Raw genomic sequence first — 20750 nt, 5'->3', positions numbered from 1 at the left:
GTTCCATGGCTCTGGGTGGATGAAGAGTTGCTAGTTATTCTGGATGCTGTTCTACATGTTGCTGTGTTTTACTCACTTATCATTCAGCGTGAAATATGGAAATATTTCTGTGATTACCCTGTAACTGCTGGACTAAAATTATAACACTTTGGTACCATAGATCCTTCAATCATAGATGTTCACTCAAGTAGTCAATTCTGCAGTCAATAAACGCACCAGTACCAACGGTAATCAGAAAAAATAACTCCCTCGTTCAAAGGGAATGATACAGCACCTTTTTGTGACAGCTCACACTTATAACACCCTTAAGGACTGGGTTCAGTTTTGCAAATTAGGCCCCTGTTATTAGGAAGATGTAGCAGAGTTTTGCTGTGTGCTTTGCTAGAAAAGCTGCAGATGTTAAATACAAGTTATAGATTAAAGGCAAGGCATCTGTATCTTTCTCATGAGAAGAATGAACACTTCAGTAAAACATGTATGACATCTCAGTTTAATGAGCTTTATAGGTGATAGATGAAACAAATATTTTTCTGAACTTAATTAGAATAAAAAAAAGATCAGGAATCGGTAATTTTTGTTTTCTCAAATATTTAATTGATGATACCTGCAGGTATCTGAGCAACCTGTTTTCTGATGACAGTGTGAAGAACAATTAAATAAAACCAAAACCCAAACAAAAACTCTTCTGCAGCTTTCTTGGTATAAAAGCAGCAAAATCTAATTTGACATTTATTATTTCTGCAATAAACTTCATTGTTCAAAAAGAAGCAGCAGTTAATAGAAACTGATTATAATAATTTTTCTGCTCTCTTATCCCCTAACATACCTCTAAAGGTGAATTTGACTTGAGAACTCTGCTGTACAGGAGCATACCCATGACCCAGGTGCTCCTGTTTAGTCCCACTGCAGTGCTATGTTCAGAGTAGCCTGCACACAGCATCCTGCCTGTTACCTAAGTAGTGTAACAGTATCTGTCCCATCTCCTTTTATACATCTTGTGGCAGAGACTTGCATTTCGAAAGACTCGAGTTTAATCTAGATAGTATCATGTATTATTAGATAAGTAATCCTGCTACTTGGATATGTTGTCCTTTCCTTTCAGATCAAATCAAACAAAACGCTGGATGTTAAAAAAAAAAAAGATTATATGTTTTGCTGAAACTTTAAACTACTTGGGGAAAAAGTTTTAACTGGGTATAGCACTTGACTCCCCTTAATCATTGTGTTAGAGTATTCAAATTTCCAGGCATCTGAGTAAAAGATAATTAATATAGGTAGGTTACAACTTGGTTATCACCAAAGCCAACTGACACAGGAGTTATTTATAAGGCTGCTTGCGGTTTGGATCCTGAGCAATGCAGAGAGCAACACAGTCTTCTGCTCTTTTCCAGCAGTACCTGGAAGAATTGAAAGAGAGATGAGGCACTGCATATAGAGGGAAATCACATACTCAAACCAACAAATGAAACATGGATGATATTGAAAAGGAGGAGTAGGCACTTCATCAGCTTTAGCCGTGCTCTGTATCTTCCTTTCCATTCTGGAAACTCTTTCTCTTTATGTGCATCACATGGGTCAAGGTTATGACACAGCTGTATGCATCCTACTCCAGGAAGAGAGCTGTGTTAGCCTGAACCCCAAATCTTCCTGCATTGATGTTGATTAAGCCTGGTCTGATGCTCTGAGCATCAGATCTGATGCTTTGGTCAGATCTGCTGTGAGTGCCAAGGGGTAGTTTCAAGCCATGTATCTTTATGCATGGTCTTTTGCATGCTGCATTCTCTAATGGTGCTTCTCTTTTTTACTCTTCTTCCCCCCTCTTCCCCCTTTTTTCCCCTTTTTATTAACTTTTTCATTTTTTTCCAACTTTTATCATAAGAGGTGAACTAGAATGAATGTCTGGCTTTTCCTCCTGAAAACACTTTTGCCCCGAGAAATAACAGGCTATTGCAAATCCTGCATTCACAGATGTTGTGTTTCTGCACCGGTGATGCCCAACATGGTGTGCAGTGAATACACAGAATTTAAGTTGCTGGAAGCTGGGGGATCACGCACTGAACCCCTGTTTATCTCTACTCACACAGACTGGGCACGGACAAGCAGGCTGTCACCAGCAGAGAGAGTCAGGGTTTTGCCATCCATGGCAACAGTCGATGTGCCCTCCTGAAAGGAAAGAAGGCTTTTAATTTTCCAAGTCCTGTCCCCAGCAGAAAGCAAAGGCTGTATGTACAGAAGCCTTTCCTACTGAAAGAACACCTCAAACCTGTTCTGTTTCATGAGGTCTATCTAAACATTCAGTTATCATGTCTGTCTAATACTATTAGCATCAATAAAAATATGTTTCATTGTTTCCTATCATAAAGTAGCAACCCATTGCCTGATGCTTGGGGTACACTGTCACCAATCTAACGTAGCAGCCCACAAGCTGGTACAGCTCCAGAAATTACAGAGACAATCTTCTGGAGTAGTTTAAGCTCTTTGCCTACTTTTCTGATTCCTCATGGCTCTTTAAGTCTTGAGGAGCAATTCACAAGTCAGCAGGGGGCTGACTGAAATTGCTGAATTCCTCCATATTGGAATGCACTAGTTATTATCTTGTCAAGCAGGGGAGACAGGTTCTTGCTAGCCACAAGGTCTTGATTCCACTGGCTGATGTAAGCTGCAATGTAAACAAATGTCCTTCAAGATTATGATTTCTTTAATTACTATTTGATAGGCCCTGTGAATTTCAACAGAAGAGGAACTAATAGAAATATCTGCCTCCCAAGCTAGCCTGACTTGTGTAAGCAAAAATTAGCTTTTCTTTTTCTTTGGGTAGTAAATGAATTCTAGAAGCAAGTTGAATGAAGGACATCTGGATCACATATGGTTCTGATTTAGTACAAACAAGTTTTCAGACTTTTTTATTAGCCTATTCTATTTGATTCCAGTTTGACTTCAGGATGATGGCAAATGTTTCAAGGCAGAACTAAGAGGTGATGTTGCTTTATTGCTTGATCTGATATATTTACCGGATATAGCCTAGGTAGTGTGCATTAAAATTCCCAGCAAGGATGGATGCCAGTATCTCTGTCATCAACATACATGATGAACATACATGATGAAAAGCGGCTATTTTTATTGTGGCAGCACTTTACAGTTATTTTTCATTACACTTTAAATCTGAAAGGTGGTGCCTATTGGTGATCTTTTCTGTGAGAAGGAAGGGAATCATTCCAGTTTCTGTTGCTAGAAGGCTTTACTACTGTTCAGTCTGAACTTAAACATGAACTCATCACTTAACAAGTGTGAATTGCCACATACCAGCTGCCATATCCAGATATCTGAATTCTTTTTACTTTTCTCAGTTGTTCCTGGTCCATAAGCTATAGCCTAAAAAAAAAAAAAAAGTAATGGTATCATCCAAGTGACCAAAGTGTCCATATTCATCTCCCAACAGCACTTAAAACATTCTATTTTTACAGGAGAATATTCATAGAAGATGACATTATTTTTACAGACATTAAAATTCACACTATGTTTGGTTTTCTCATATTGATTCCTACTGATAAAAAGGGAGCTGGTCACACCTGCCACTCCTTATGCTCCTCTGCATCCTTGCTTATCTACTCCTTCTGCCTCCTCCCACTCTCAGATTTGCATCTATATGCTTCCTGCTTCTGTTCCTGGAACAGGCACTTCCTCCTCATGAACTCTGGGCCCTGTAAAGAGCCTGTTGAGGTAGAAAAGTTTCTTCCATTAACATTAAAAAAGCTGCAGACAGGACTTCTCATCTTTCTCATTTTCTGCCCCCTCTGCTCTTCCTGACATTCCCACACTCTGTCACTTTGCTGTCAGCTGTATTGGATTCTTTGGAGTGTGACTCCAAGTAATTCTGGGGACGAATAGGTTTTGTAAACATCATGCATACAGCACAGATATCAAATTGCTGACAGCTTCATTTACACCCAAACTAGACTGTGTTTGACTAAACTGTGAAATGGAATGTTTTAGGGCAGCCCAAGCTCTCTGGTTGCTGTCCAGTTTTCCTTGTTTCCACTTTATGTAGATGGAGGGGAAGAAAAAAAAAGGTGTGTTTACACACGCAGATTAGACTTGGACCACGCATGCTCCTCAAACACCTAAAGAAGCTTGATTTGCATCACACTGGTGCTTCTGATTCGGGAAATATGGGGAGAGGGACAGGGGAATGAATGAGCTGTTTTAATCCCAAAGGAAATGAACAGAAATAAAGTTCAGGTTGATTCTGGACATGGAAGTAATGAGCTAGAAAGCCCCTGCTCTAAGCTAGTCAAATCAATAGACCAAAGACAGGTACTTCTGTTGGCGTGCATAAATTTGTCTTTTGACTACATATTGATCCCAAGCCTGGATTCACTCATTCTGAACAGTAAGCACCAATTATCCATACCTTTAAAAATACCTCTTTTTTAATAGAGAAATGACACCCCCTTACCTCTGTTTCAAAGTTATCTCCAAACATACTCAAGGATTTTTTCTGTTTTATTTCACCACGATGATCATTTAACCAGCTTGAGAAGGAAAATGGCTCCATAACAGAAGTGGAATTCAGTGGGAAAGGTGTTTCTTTCAGGAGCTCATCTGTAAGCAAGGCAGAGGGCTATCAGTAATAGCCCTTGCTTCCCTTGGTCTATGCAAACATTTTAACTGAGGGATCAATTTACAGACACTATCTAGCCAAAAGTTTTAGTAGTAAACAGTGTTATGGTCATTAACTTTGAGCTTTTGGAGACTGCAAGATGCATATGTTATTTGTGTGTCTTTATGGAGTGACTTCAAAGATGTTGTCAGAACTGTGTATTCAAACAGTGTGCCATACAATACCCAGTTCTTCCTGGCATACACCTCATTCTCTTTCAGACCACCTTTTGCACTGGTAAAATATGATGTGTCGTCTCTGAGCCTTTGCTTATATCGTATCCCTCTAAAAGAGGACTTGGGCCTATAGAATAAGCTTATTTTACATCTCTCACATAGTCAGTACTGGCTTTTATGTTTCTTCTCCTCTGTGTGTCCCCTGTTTTTAAATACATTGGCCACAGTGAATCAAACAGATTAGTACAACCTAAAATTTAATACAATGTATTTTTTGGTGGTGTTTTTGGAGCGTGTCGTGGCTTTGGTTTTGGTAGCTGGATTTAATTTCCAGTAATTCTCCTTCCTAAATAATTTGATTTAAAATAGCTGGAGGACTAATTGCAGTATAGCTGGCAAAATTCAAGCTTCATGCTGCATGTTGCTGGTATATGAAATGAGTTTTAGTTATTTACCAGCTCACAGGGAAGTGCAGAGAGAGAGCAATTGCCTTGGTGATTCTGTGTAGTTTGTTCTGAGATGCCATGGGGGAACACCCATCGAGTAATTTCAAGCAGTAATGCCAACCAAATGCTGCAAAAACTCCCTGGATGGTTTGCTCCCAAATGTATTGTGGTAATAAACCTGCAGCCAAGTCTTAGTCTCAGTGCTAGTAATAGAACAGCTCTTCTGTAAGTATTAGTGTATTCATTATGCAATATTCTTTTGGTTCTCTTCTAATGCTGAATTTCACTGCTCTGCAGTGTTTTGAACATACCATTCCAGTTTTTCATTAAAGACCATTTTGTACACAGTCTTTGAACAATATGTGGGAGAGTCAGTGTATGCAGGGGATAGCAGTGTACTGAAGATGCTGTTGCTGCTCATGGGATCCCAGTAAGCACTGGGTACAACCATCTCCAGATAATCTGGGTGGGATCCTACTCCTTTTGTTGTAGAAACAAAATTTTGCTATTCAAATTTCTTCTCCATTATTTTGGGAGGTTCGACTTGCTAACCCACTGTGGTCCCTTAACTTCACCTATGCTGTGATTTTGGGATATTAAAATAATTATATTTCTAAAAATAATTTCTCCTGACAATGCCTCTTTCAAGAAATTCTGATAGTAATATGAAGAAATCTATAGCAAAAGATATTTTTTGTTTGAAAACTTTCTTATTCAGGTTGTTTTTTGGTTTTTTTTAAAAACCAGCTTCTTACTTTTACATCATTTAACTCAAATACTTAAAACAAGTTTTACTGAAAAACAAACTTGTCCAGAGAAACTAAGAAGCACCAAAGGAAAAAAGAAAGTCTTTACATTAGATTTATTTTTTTCTGAACTTGTAAGCATTAACATGATCTATTCTTGAATGTTCTATATATATATTGTCTGATAACACTAAAATGCAGTGTAAAGGTATTTGGTGATTTAGTTTTGGTGCTTCATTTTTCTCACAGCAATATGACTGCTTGGGGGTTTTTTTTCCTTAATTTTCACAGGTTCATCAAACATCCTTTGGAGGTAATTAGGAACACATACACACTTTGTCCTTAAATTATGGATATGTGCAAATGAGGCTGCAGTGGAAAATTGCTTTTTTGACTAGGGACTGATGTAAAACAAAGGTCTAAAATATTATGATATGTGTTCACACACAGCAGAGGAGGAAAAGAAAAGAAAATTTATCAGAAATTTTATGAGAAGGTACTCGGCACAAGTGGTGTTCCAAAATACATTAAAATACTTTGTTCTATTAATAACTGAAATCTTTACCAGTTGTTTTTGTTTTATTTTGTTTTCATATTAAAACTCATCATTTGAATTCAGGAAAGCTCACTGTAGTTTTGGAATACCAGAAAGTTATCCGTTGGTAGAACTTTCTACTAAAATGCATGTCCTAGTTGTGAGAGGTATATGGGGTTTTGGTGGTGGGTTGGTTGGTTGTTTGCTTTTAAAAAAACAGAAAGCATATGGAAGCTGGTAGGATAAGAGACAAATACTGAGATACCAAAAAATACTGAGATGCTGTGAGTATCCTGCTCAAACTGGGGAGTATTTCTTCTCCACAGTTTAAGAATTCCAGCATCAAGCTGACAAGTAAGTTCAGATTTTATATGCTGGAGAATGAATAGCAAAAATCTGAGTCTCATGGATGGGCTTTGTGGTGTTTTATGCAAGGAGAATTGTGACTGTTCCCCATGAGTTGCAAGGAACTTGGGATAAAAAAGAAAGCCAAAATACTTGTTTATATTTTTTCTGAGAAGCAATACAAATCTAACAATAAGAAGTCTAAGTTTATAGTTTAACTTCTGTTAAACTGTTATTCTGTTATTCTCCATAGTTATTCTGTTATTCTCCATAAAAATAATTTCGCTATTTCCCTCTTTCTGCTGTTCTCTGACTCCAGTTGCCCTGATCAGTTGGGACAACACACAGGGGACAACAGCACAAAGTGGCCTGTGCCTACTCAGGGCCAGTGTAAAGTGCAATACGACCTGCACTTGCTATGGTGCACTGTCCTTTCTTGCTTGTGATAAACAGACACCACCTAGCAGTTTATTTTGCTTTCAAGTGAAGGTGGGCTTTTCTTTATTTAGACTTTAAGTTCCTCAGTTCAGAGGTTTTTTTGACACTTGTCTTATCAGCAGGCCCTAGCCTGTGATGGGGTTTTAGCTTAATACTATCTTTGTTGTTAATGGCACTTGCTCAGTGACAGCATAATGGCCTTTGAAAACTGTGCCTGCATGGAATTAAGCTTTTAGTGTGACCCGGTAGGATGACTTGATTATCTGTTACTGCAGAACAAATGAGACAGCACTGTGGTGATGAGGTACGTGGCAGATGTGTGACATTATCAATAGACTACTTGACTGAGTCCTTATTTAACCCTGATGCTGATCTCTTGCATGATGCCAAAAGCTGTAGGTGATGCTAAGTTCACTAATGCTTGTAAACTTGAGCTAACAAGCTACAATGAAGAGGATCCAATCTCTTGCAGTTCCACACGTATTAGAGTAGAAGCCTGGTGTTACAAAAGGAACTGAGTATTTCTAATCAGGCTAATGACTTACATTTAGATATTGTTGCGTATATTTCTGTTTAGCCTGTACATCAGCATTCAACAGTATCTGAGGAAGTGCAAGCCTGTGTTTCTGGAGTTCTGTTCTAGCAATACTGTGAGACAAGGAGACATGTTTAATGGGGAAGGTAGAAATATGCCAGCAAAATGCAAGAAAATGGCACTTCTAAGCTAGACAGCTAATAGTCTTGTGTAGGTTTTTCCAAGTAATATAACACTATGTGGAACATCAAATCTAATATTTTCATACATTTTCAGACATCCATTTAAAGGTTCAATACTAAAGTCTATTTCTGCAGATCATTACTATTAAAAATTTATATCTCAGTTCTTTATGGGATTATAGCTTTTTTCAGGTTTTAATTACAATGTGATGGTATCATGTTAAGCTGAAAAAATGTCATGTTTACAGAATGAGTTTGTAAATATTTAAAAAAGGAAATTACAGGTTTTAGGAGAACTTGACTTCAGTTAAACAATACTGAACTGTACTGAGATGGAGAATATTAAACTGGGCAAAGAAGGAGAGAACAGCTTGCAAGTAAAGAGCAAGCTGAATGTACAAGTAATTACAGCCTCAACAGAGACTATTTAAAGAAGAGTTTGAGCTTGCTGGGACTACTGTGTTTCTGATGCAGTAAAGAGAACAGGTAAAGAAGACTGACACTGACCTACCAGGTGTATGTGGCTGATTTGCTTAACTCACATGTAACATGGAAGGCCCTACTTTCCTTCCCTGGTGATGCTCCTAAGCTTTCCTGTCAAGAAATCAAACTATCTCATTGTCCAGAGCCCTACTATCCCCAAGCTCTTCCCATAACTCTCATTTCTTCAAGATTTGTTCAAAGGAAAAGAGCAATAAAGCACATGAAATATGTCTAAATAAGGTAAACAGATTACATGCTGGCTTTATGAAAAACTGTCTTTCAGTGATGTGTCACCTTTCACTTATAGACAGAGCCTTCTAGATGGAACAAGGTTCAAATCTTTAAATCCCCATATATTCTTACTAATTATCCCACCATCCCGACGTGCTGTGCTGCCTCAGTCTGTCCCTACATGCTGTGCCCCATTTCCAGGTAAGGATGTGGCAAAGTCCATTACAAATGGTGGCTCCCTCTATAGCAGCAGAAGACATCATTCAAAGTGGAGTAATTGAATCCTCTTTGTTTTTTCATCCTTTAACTGAGTGTAAAATTGTCCAGACTACAGATAAAGAGCTCATGAATTACTTTAAAATTATGTAATAATTTATTTCTGTACCCTTTCTAATCATCATTTCCATGTCTTCAATCCTATATCATAATGAATAATTCCAGTATAGAGTTTTGCAGCATTTCACATTTAATTTCCACTGCCAGTAATAATACATTCACTACGATGTTTTTCCCATATATGCCTACCTAATTTCTATGAAAAAGTCTCTTTTATTCTCCAAGTTAACAGAAATGTCAATGAGACTAGTAGGATTTTAGTATCTCTGCAAATAAAATCAGTGAAATGAGGGATATAACTTCAGACACCTGGGTTTTAGCCCAGTCCATATAAAAATCCAGAGTGAAAGCACTGAGAGTGACTGATTACTTTGAGGGTTGTTTGTTCATTTCCCTGTTGTGGAATATAGATACAGAAGCATCTAGTTGAAAATACAGCACTCACTTGGTGCAACCATATATTTCCCTGTGTAACTGTATTCTTTTTTTTGTAGCATGTCCTGAGAATTGTCATGACTGCTAATTTATGACTTGTCCATGTAATTATTTCTAGGCAAATTTTTCTTTGTGTCATTAAATCTATGGTGGAAACTGAACAACCTTTTTTTTTCCTAATTGAAATGAAAAAGTTTGAGAAAAGCTTTCAAAAATATTTTTGTAATAAAGAAATATTGCTTTTTCAAAAGGAGATGTCATCAGCCAGAAGGAAAGGAATAAATTAAACTAAAAAAAAAAAGTCACTATTTAGGCCACATTTTTTTTAAAGGTTTTTCATGATCTAGCTAGGTTATTGTAATTAAGAATGACAAATTGTATTGAGAAATGCTGTCCATTTATTCAATCCTAACATAAAGAATCTTGATTCTGTTCCTGAATCTGCCTTTTATAACTGGGGGCATTTCATTAATCCTCTTTGTATGTAACTTCTGTTTGCGTAGAATGGGAATAAGATACTTCATTACAACAACAGCTGAGACCTCACTCTCTTGGTGAGACAAGGATTTTTACAGCATGTGTGAGCTATTACCACTAAATAGCCTTAGAAACACTAGTGAAAATGTCAGACAAACTCCATTAGTGAGTCTCCTGTTTCAGAAGTTGCTGTCTGGGGAGCATTTAAGAATGTAAGGAAGAAAGAAGCTACTTTATTACAGAGGACATACCTGCTGGGAAACTGCTGAGCTTTATAGCTCTTAAATATTTCTTATTTGTTTCACAAAAGTCTGAAGAGAAAGGAAAACAACCCTATAGGGCATTTCTTCCTATTGCCCTGATAGGTTTATTATGTACATTATGCACTATAGGTATGTATATATCAGCAGTGGCTTGGTTCACGTGGTGAAATGTTAGGAGAGCTCCCAGAGCCTGCAGTTTATGTTCTGCCCCTCTGTGAGGAGGTTCACTTGAGAATATTGTGGGAGAAGCAGATTTTTTTCTTGAAGACTTCCTTGGGGGTTTTTTTGGTGTTGTCTTTAGCAGCTCTGGGCTCTGAGAGCCTAATGAACCTTTTGGCTCCAGAGAATGTGCAGCCTGCAGTCCTGAGTCTTGGATGATACACTGTAGTTTGGAACTAAAAAAAAAACTCAGAAGTTTTCATATGGAAAATTATAGCAGCCCTACTGCAGATGTTGTAATCCTATGTTATTTCTGCATTAAATATTGCTGACTTTAGTTGGTCTGTCTGAGTAGTTAATTTTCATTATGAGCTCTGTAATCGTTAGGGACTGGTGTCCTCATTTAAATATGAGAGGAGAGGAAATAGATGAAACCAGTGAGAGGTAACATGCTTACAAGAATTGAAGGGTTTTATTATCTGGCTCTATCCCCTTCTTCCACCTACATATCCTTTGCAGTTTAGGTGCAGCTTCGGGAGAGATATAAACATGACTTGGAAATTGCTTAAAGGATTGCATATGACAGGCTAAAGATGAATAGTGTGTTTATATGGTCATCTTTGCCAGAAGAGAGCAATGAGGATGACAGAGAAAAGGAGAAGGTTCATGTTGTTGATAAAAGTTACAGAGATGGTGTTGTGGGGAACTGTTCAATTTTGATGGGTCTAGACAGTTTAAAATTATGAAGTCTCTGTATTGGGTAGTCCTTAATAGGATAGTGCCTTAATATCTAAATGTTCATATACTATTGGGTTTTTTTTTTTCGGGTTTTTTTTGAGTTTTTTTTTTGATGCAAGTACTCAGAGCAGAAAGAAGTACCATGTTATAGAAGAGAAGGAGTGATCCATTTAGGTGTGTTGGAAGTCCTTCAAGATGAGAGTAAAGAGAATCAAACAATCAATTTTGTAACCAGATACATAGCAAATAAAATTTATGTTCAAAATCAGCATTCTTATTTGAAAAAACCCACAGAGACAGTATCATTAGAATTACTTCAATACAGAAACAGAAAGGCACAAATATTTATACAGTCATTTGAAGTTCAAAAGCATGGCCCTGTATTTGCTCTAGTGCAAATGTAGACAGAATTTCTTCCTGCATGTTTTTAGTTTTCTGATTAGAAAGTTTAGTTTTAATTGAATTAACATTGCCCACTAGCCAGTTAACTGAAAAGAAGAAAAAGAGAAGAAGAAAGATCTGCTTGTTTTTATATATCAGTGAACAAGACTGAGCAGCAAATACTGTCTATGGAGGTTCACTGGACTAGCTACAGAGGAAGACCATACAGAAGCTGATTTTTTTTAGTTCTGAGTTTACCCTTATACCCTTTAGTAGCACTGCTGAGACCACAGAACATATACAGAGCATGCCCTAGGCTCTATGGTAACCTCTGCTCCACTGACTGAAGAAAATACCTATTTTTTCATGCTCATTCAATTGCTCAGGTCTTGTTCGCTCTGAATCACAAATATAAAACTGCACTGTATTCTAACTGTACTAACTAGATTATTAATCTAGACTCAAAATCACCCTGGATACACCAAAAATCAATGAAACTTTTTCTAGTGAAGTCACTCCAGGACTGGTTTTTATATTACATATTTAAATGTTCACACACAATAAAGCTTGTTTGGGGAGAAAAAAATTCATCTGATAATTAGAAGTTGAGTAGTTAGGATAAACAAATTTCTGACATCCTACCCATACCATTAATGTTCATGAGGTTCATTTTCAAACACACCTAACTGTAGAAAAAAATTTATTTTAGTTTTTTCCCCATCAAATTACTCCAAAAAGAAGTCTGGATTATTTCAGGCATGGCAGGTAAAGCTTTTAAGCTCCTGGTTACTGCTGCAAAGAATATTTAGCCATTGCTCTTTATTAGAACCGAGGTTTCTCCGTCTGAACCGTCTCTTGTCCTCTTGACTAGAAAAGTGGGATGAAATAATTACATTGGGATAATCTTGCTCTCAGACTGATTCAACTGAAAGTAGCAAGACTTGTTTTGATAACTATGATGCCTCATGTCAAAAAATATGAAAAGTAACCCAAACCAATGCATCTTGAGAGTTCCGTGTATAGCCTGTATCCTAAAAATATTCACTCTTTTTGATAAAAAAAAGGGAGAATATTCTCAGACTTTATTTTTGCACATGGAAACAAAAAAGTCTAGTAATAAAATACAAAACAGTTCCAGGGAGGATGCCTCAGGTAACGATTGCATACAATATATATTTCTGATTGTATTTTTCCTGATGGCATTTGAGTCCCTCTCATTCTGTGTCTTCATATACTCTGATTGCCCTGCTATTGGCTAAGCCAGAAACCCAAAAACCGTAAAAAGATCAAGAAAAGGTCTGGACTTAGGGGTTTTTTTTCCCTTTGTTTTTTTAAAAGCCATTGGAGCTTGATTGATTCCATTTACAGCTTTCCTCTATGAGTGACCTGCAATACAGGATTTCTTTAAAGATGTTTTTCCTCAATTTTATTCCATTTCTGTCTAAGAAGGGGAGGCACTAGTTCAGGCTGATGTAGAGAGGAACCTGAGAGTGCTTCAGCTGGCACTTTTAAATTGAGGTGATTCTGGATTTTCAGAAGAGAAACTGAAAAAAAAAAGGCTGAAACTCCATCCTTTGCACAAGCCAGCTCAAATGATGTTGAGCTATGTAGTGAGTGAAATATGGCAACTTGTGGTAGCTTGTTATATGTTACAAATGTTGTGCTGGTTGCTGAACTATACTTCCTAAAAAAAAATTAAAAAAAAAAAAAAGAAAAAAGGGAGAGCTGCTGAAGGAATAAATCCAAAGCATTATTTTTATATCAGCTGGGTATGCCTTCAGAGCTAACATGTTACCAGCTTACTTCTATCTCAGTCAAATTGTTTGTTTGTTTGTTTGTTTTTTTAACACTGTCAGTCTCACTGAGAGTTACAGGAGCTATAAACTAAAACTTTTGTTTTAAAGTTTTAAAAATGTGGGGTGTTTTCCTCATGCATAAGATATCACTAAGATGTTGGGTTACTTATTGTCCACAAAACCTGAAAATTGGAAAAAGGAAGCTGTTCCCCAGGCTGAAAACCTGCCAGGTAAATTACAAAGGAAGAACTTCTGTACTAAATTTATCAATAACAGTTTCTCAGAATTACTTGTTCAAAAAAAGGTGTCAGGATATATTGTAGTTTCTGACTGATTGTCAGGTTTGTTCCTTAGCCCTAATTTTCTGCAAAAATATAAAAAATATATATCTTTAATGTTATTTTGTTTCTAATATTATTAATTTGTTACTGATATTTAAACTCCTAGCCTGGTGAGGGATGCTTATTGCAAATCACTGTATTGAACAAGGACACTATGCGTGATATGGTATTTTTTTTATTGCAGCAGCATCTAGAGGCTTCATCTGAAATTATATTTCCTCTGCTAAACACTGTATGAGGCAGTACCTGCTCTGCCTAGCCCTCACACATTCCATGCAAAGAAAGCCCTGAACAAATCAAACCACCAGCACCCAAACATTGCTGACATGTTCAGACTAAAACAGATTTTGAGAGTGCATAGAAATAAAAGTAAGATCTTGGAGACAACCCCATTTCATTTATAAGAAACATGGAGCCTTTACCTGAGAATCACATTCCCCAGTCAGTCACAAAACCAATGCCTAAAGCTGGTTCAGCAAAGTTTTCAGGCAGGGTTCCTGCTGCTTTTCCTACTTTACCACTTTCTGACTGCAAGGGCTTTAAGGTTGCTATTCCATACAGAAGACTCTTCTCTTAACTTCATGTTGGCAACAATGTTTTAGTTAACTATTTTTAAACTTTGGTATTCAGGCAGAAAATAGCTTAACCAAATTTTAGGATTTCAGTAAGAGCTTTGTTCTGTTGATTGAGATGGCAGACAATGACTTTTTTATTGTGACTACCAAGCTGAGAAATGGGACAGATGAGAAATGGGACAGATGTGGAAATAACATTTCACTGAAACTTATCTCTCTTAGAGTAATTCATAACAATCATCTTAAGATGTTCAAGAATTCATATGGAGATTAAGGACAGCTGGTTCCAAAAATCTTTTAGAGAGGGGAAACTAAAATTTCTCTTGCGACAAGAGCTACGGTATTCAAGTTTTGAGTGTGACTGGAAGATGAGATTCAAGTTGGCCATGAGGTCAAGAGTAGCACAGCTGGGTGCAGTGCAATTGAGCCATTCATACATTTCTCGGTTGGTGCAGGATGTCCCTCAGTTGCCAGCAAAGATGAGACAGCAGAGAGATTTGAAAGAACAAACCTAGCTGAGCAGTGGGATTGATTGAGCTGGTTAGCATTTGGCTAACTGGTGCAGGAACTCTCCAGGAAGGAATCTCAGGCTCTCCTGGAGATTAGACTGGCAGCTTCCGCTGTTCTTACAATGATTTTCCATGTGTCAATTAAGAACCTGGTAATGTCATGGAGACTTCCCAGGTACTTCTTGCAGCAGAACTGACCAGGTTGCACCTAACTAAAGCACTTCCAAAGAGTCTACAGAGCCTGTTCCTGCAGGAAATGGTTGTATAGTGGGGTCTTTTGTACATAATTAAGGCGTAAGGGTGGTATTTTGGGCATAGTTTATGTTAATCAATAGCAATGGATCATGCACATGCTGGGTGCTCATTTAACGCTGTGGGCCAGCAAGATTGTAAGATTTCAGCAAAACAAATTTCTCACTGAAGGTGCTGTTGCAGTGTCCTTGCAATTGAGGCTTTTGTTGCCACAAAGAAAGGCACCATCATGTTTGAGAGATCTGACTCCTAAAGCCAAAACTAATAACTTTGCTTTCTGGGTCACTTTCTCTGGTCTATGTCTCTTTCCAACAGATTTAAGTGGAGTTACAACTGGAGTATCTGTTCCAGTGTGGAATTTGCAATCACTATCCACAACAGAGACAAAATTAAAAATGTGGCAAGACAGCATGGAAATAAAATGTTAAACAGATCAGACCCTACAGGAACTAAAATCATCTGGTTTTCTCTAGGTTTCCCAAGAGTAGATCACAGTTACAGGTAAAGCTGGGCAAGTAGGTATAAAGCGTATTAATTCTACTTGTGAAAATCTCTTTATGGGCTGTCAGAAGTGAAATTTTGTTAGTATAAGACTTGAAAGGCATGTAGGGATAGAGATACTAGCATTTCATATTAGTATAGTTACCTGATAGGTGATTATGATGGCATCACATGACCAAGCAAGATGCTGTTGGTAATCATTTGTATGGAATTTCCTTGTGCTCGGGGTAATGAAAGGAATTATTTCCCAAAAATATTTACACAACCAGAAAGAAAAACAGATACTTATTTTATGTGGTGAGAATCACTGCTCTTCAATCAGAACTGTTCTAATTCTGAAATTAATTTATATTACCTGGGTTTGGTTTTCCAGTTTTATATTGTCTTGAATTGAAAAACCTGGAATAATGAACATTTAAACAGAAGTAAAAAAGTTATGTTCTGTAGGTTAACATAGACTAGGCAGTAATACTGGCCAGTAAGTTTTGTGCTGATAATGGATGTGCCAAATCCTCAGCTACTATCACATCTATGCAAGACTGTCTCTATTTTACTGACAGAGGATTTGTCTGAAAGTCCTACAAGATTATTGTCACTAAACAGTTCCCTTGTTCACCTTTAGTAACCATTTAACTAACTGATTAGTTAATGACATTCACATTTCTTAGAAAGTAGCTCTCTACCAAATTTGCCTTAGTCCTGATCATGCATAAATAATATCAATTAAAAATATTTAGATTAAAGCAAGAGTGAAAGAAGCCTTAAAGCAGTTCAGTGATTTACCTTGATAACCTAGCATTAATCAGTGTTAATTTTTCACTCAATTCTTTTTGCACTTAGAAGCAGTGTGCTACTAAGTTTAGGTTCAAAAAAGTGTGTTCCGGATGGATGTGCAAAATACTTTATTTCTTTTTTTAAAAAAAATCTGATTTGATGAATTTGGGGCATCCAAGACATGATTAAAAATTTATAGAGCAGCAATTAACTTTTAACAAGTCTATGTAAAATGCAGCATAAATTGCAAATTAATGACATAAGCCATAAACTGACAAAGATCTACAATATAATTTCAATTTAAAAAAAAATTACAAAGGAAAAAGCTTACTCTTGTATTATTGGTATAAGTTGAGTGCCGAGATCTTCACAGTGAAACCACTTTTCAAAGAGGACATCAGTTGATTCTCCAACATAGTATCTGATAAAGTAAACACATTAGTCAATCCTTTTATTAACGAACTGATCAGGCAGTTTCAGCCTTTTGAAGAAAATAGCTACTCGATGTTGTGTAAGAGCAACTTATTTTCAAGGCTGGTGTGCTTCATTCTGAGGAATGGTTATTGGGGAAAGCTTTCTATTTCCCTGGTTAGGTGACTTGGTGGTGGGGTGCTCAAACTTCTGTGGAGTACCTTGTAGTTCTGTTGATCAATCACGGCTCACCAAATTCCTTCAGCAGCCTTTCCCAATTTCATCCTGGAAATGATTGCAGCCATAATCTCTTGGGACCAATACCTTTCACTTTGGATGTAGTTACTGCAAAAAACCCTGGACCCAAATACCACTTGCAGTAACTGCTTCCATGCAGGTATGACAGAAATACCCATATTTGACAGAGTCAGCTTACCTAATGCCCATGCATGGGCTGATGAGAAAACAAGGTGGCTTATGGACTTGTTAGTGAAAAACAGATGGTTTTCAGCTACACAGATTTGGGAAGTGTTTTGAGTCACCCCTCTGAAGAGGAATTTAGTGCTTCGCTTGTTTTTTCACTTAATTTCTTGTCTTAACAAATAAATGAATTATGGTGAGGTCAGCAAGTCAAGGTTGCTGTATGGAATCAATCTCTGGACTGGCAAATACAGAATTTACACTCAGATTTTTAAAAGACTGCAAAGACTGGAAAGGAATGATGCTCCAATCCTGTCACTCATATTGTCAATGTTTCTAAAAAGGTCCCGTGTGTCTCTTAGGTTAAAGTTATTGGAATGTGTGTCTGAAGAGGAAAACAAAACTTATGTAATTATCTTGTGCATATCTGTATGTTCATGTCTGTCTTATGTATCTATACATATATTGTCCAGAAATTTTCTAAGAGCTCTCTGGCTCCTGATGTTTCGCAAAAAGAGGATACACTGAAGAGAATAACAGTATCTATACCTCCAATTTAGAAAAAGGTGTGCTGCCAGCACAAATTCTGAACACAGACAATCTACAGAGAAGGGAGATGCTAAATATGTCTTGTTTGGTACAAATAAAGTATCTGACAATATGAATAACATGAAACTTATTTGGTTTTGTACTTATTTGCCATAGAATTAAGATTAGCTAGATCATTTTTCTCATAGCACAAGACACGTAATCATTACTTAGGCTGGAACACTGGGGCAGGCTACTTACTCTTCACTTATGCAGTAATCAGCATGCTGGGGACTCTGATTTATGACTATGGTTTGTAGACATGATAAATAATGGAACAGTAACACAGTATTAGACTTTGAGTCAGCATACTTCAAAGTGCATTATGATTTCCTCTTGTGCAGTCTTTGCCGCAGGTGGCTGGTATTGAGAGAAGTAAGAAGACATTAGGGGTTCTTGTTGTAAATTCCCCTCTCTCCCAGGAGCACACAGAGGGAATGTAGGTTCAAAAGCATGACAAGATTGCTCGCTTCCAAAACTTCAAGTGCCTTTATTCAGCACGTCAGTGTGAACACAAGGGCACTAAAAACCTCTGATTTATTTTCAGGCATCTGATTAGATACTTTGAATTGAGCATGTGTTAATTTCCACCTGCAAGCCATAAGGTAGCTTTTAGTTTAGCTTCTCCACATGAGCATGGCTTTATTGGAGTGCCAATCTTTAGATCAGCCTGGATGTCTAAAAAGGCATTCAGCATTTTTCTCTCTCATACCATTCACAGACTTCACATGGTGAGTTGTTTTACTTTAAGTAAAGTTTACTTAACTTTACTATGCAAGTTCTTTTTTACTATTTAGTCCTTTATATTTTAATAATAAACTTACTAATCTAAATCACTGGTCATTTTTTCTGGCTCAAAGTATCCTTTAAATACTCTAAGTCCAGATAATCTACAGATCTGCAATGAAAGGAAAAAAGAGACAAGGGCATAGGTTAACAATACTTTAAATGAACTGGACATGTTTTTAGCTTGGAATTTAATTGTGGGTTTCTTTTCTTGAATGGTCCCTTTCTTAGTTTACTTCCGTAGCTTTTTCTCTTTGAATGAAAAAGAATATCTTTCTAGCTCTGCATACTTGCAATCTTCCTGCTGTGACACTACCCATGCAACAATCAAAATTGTAGGTGAAAGGACAGGAACAGCACTTTACAGATATCACTGTAGTTTTAAATCTGCACTGATTATATGGACAGCTATAAATTCTGCTTGGTCTGTTATCTCTGGTTAATACCAAGACAGCTTTTCTAGTTTTTTCTAACGTTACACTGTTGTGACTTTCCCTTTTAGACTTGTGAATTCTGTATGGACACAAGACAAAGCTTAGTCCTGCTCCCTCTAGAATACAAAGCGAACCACTCACTTACATGAAGATGTTTTTCTCAAAAGGCAATAAAACCTAGGCAGAGGTGTGTACAATGTAGAGGGACTAGAGAGGGACTAGTGGTGAGAAAATTGACTTTTGTTTCTAGCTTCCCACACCCTTGACAAGAAAGCTGTTCTTCATCTTTTTGCTTTCAGTGCTTATAAAGGAACTAATATTCTGCTTGCCAGAACTGATAAAAAATCTTTTTTCTTTGAGTTGTTAGAGAGCTCTGAGATCTTTTTTAAAACTTAAGGCAATAGCAGTATGTAGTACATAAGTAGATTGCTATAACAACAACATGTATTTCAGAAATTTCAATATGGTCCTTGTTTAACTAAAGCAAATGCTAAATGAGATCTCTGTTTATGCATGTATAGATAAATAGATATGTGGATAGAATTAATAAAAAATTGCCAGGATGAATCTGATAAATTATCAGGAAATTAAAACACAGCATTATATTGATATGAGAAATTAGTTTGTATTATGAATTCTAACAGATTAGTCAATAGTTTATACTTCACCTTAGCCCATCCACTTCTGATTTTAATCTTTCTCTCTCAATCACAAGACCCACAGTGTTTTTGTATCTCTGAGGAGAATGAGGTATCCTGGCAGGTAGCAGGAACATCTGTTAAAAGAAATCAGAAAGCATCAGTGTCTCGAAGTCTTTGTTTTTTGCATTGTCCTTTTCCTGCCCCTCAACCTGCAAAGTCTTCTGCTCCTTTCCCCACTTCTCCCCTACTTTTTGTTGATCCCATGTTGCTCCTTTGCAGCTGCAACCTGTGGTACCCAAAGCCCTGCAAACACTGTTTCTTGCTTTCTCTGTGAATGATGATGCAGTGACTGCAATCAGCACTGCCTTAATGGCAGGCAAGTTCTGTCCTCCTGGCTTGATCATCATTGCTAGACACAATTGAAATGAAAATCTAATCGATTTCTCATCTTAAATTTATAAACTTTCTGCAATTTCTGAGTGATTGAAATGGAAATAAAACAGCAGATTTTTTGTCTGCTCAATAAAATGTCTAAACTAATCAGCCACATGTATCCTCCCAACACAGTGAGCACCTTTGATTGCATGATGAGGAGTGCTACTCTCTCCAAAAATAAATAACAAACATGAGGGGCTATTTAGTCATACAAGTGGCAAAGTGAATAGGCAACATGTGGTTAAGAGAAGTCTATTTCTGAAGCTTGAGAATAAACCCTTTCCTAGCAGCTAGCTGATAAGCATATATTCTTCACCAGTACAGATGTTTTTGCTGAGGCTGGGCAGTCATTAGAGTTTCTCTGTCTACTAAACAGAGCTAATGACAGTGCCTCAGCAGTACTAGTGTCAGTCTTTCCACCAAGTATTGTGTGCTCCTTTTCATTAGCACTTCTCTGACATACTGAGATCTCAGCTGGATGTGCTCTTGCAGTGTGAAGTGTAATACCAGAACCTCATAGTTGGAAAACGTGGATCTGTTTCGTCACTGAAAAAGCTGTAATGTTTTTAATGGCATTAAGCTTCTGGGTTTAATACGGCTCCCATTTTAAAGGCTGTCTCCACTAGACCTAATAATCCTTTCAAAGACTCGAGTGCAGTCCAAGCTTGTGCCAATAACCATGAGTGGCAGTTGTAGTATATCTAAATGGTAGTAACAGCCA

The 20750-nt window shown here is 37.2% G+C and overlaps 1 protein-coding gene across 2 annotated transcripts in view; it reads right to left on the bottom strand.

The window, feature by feature from the left end:
• Window positions 1–474: 474 nt before the first annotated feature.
• Window positions 475–20750, bottom strand: part of HAAO (3-hydroxyanthranilate 3,4-dioxygenase) — a 33892-nt gene continuing 13616 nt past the window's right edge. For both annotated transcript variants that reach the window (XM_038133320.1, XM_038133319.1), the window contains 7 exons: window positions 19622–19728; window positions 16646–16735; window positions 15896–15939; window positions 4457–4602; window positions 3304–3372; window positions 2081–2163; window positions 475–1397 (listed from right to left, as the gene is read on the bottom strand). In XM_038133320.1, coding sequence (XP_037989248.1) covers window positions 1319–1397; window positions 2081–2163; window positions 3304–3372; window positions 4457–4602; window positions 15896–15939; window positions 16646–16735; window positions 19622–19728 — 618 coding nt within the window. In that variant the 3' untranslated portion in view covers window positions 475–1318. The remainder of the gene's footprint in view (window positions 1398–2080; window positions 2164–3303; window positions 3373–4456; window positions 4603–15895; window positions 15940–16645; window positions 16736–19621; window positions 19729–20750) is intronic.

The sequence above is a fragment of the Motacilla alba genome, chromosome 3 (assembly GCF_015832195.1).
Source record: "Motacilla alba alba isolate MOTALB_02 chromosome 3, Motacilla_alba_V1.0_pri, whole genome shotgun sequence".
Classification (NCBI taxonomy): Eukaryota; Metazoa; Chordata; class Aves; order Passeriformes; family Motacillidae; genus Motacilla; species Motacilla alba.
This window is presented reverse-complemented; position numbering and strand designations above follow the sequence as displayed.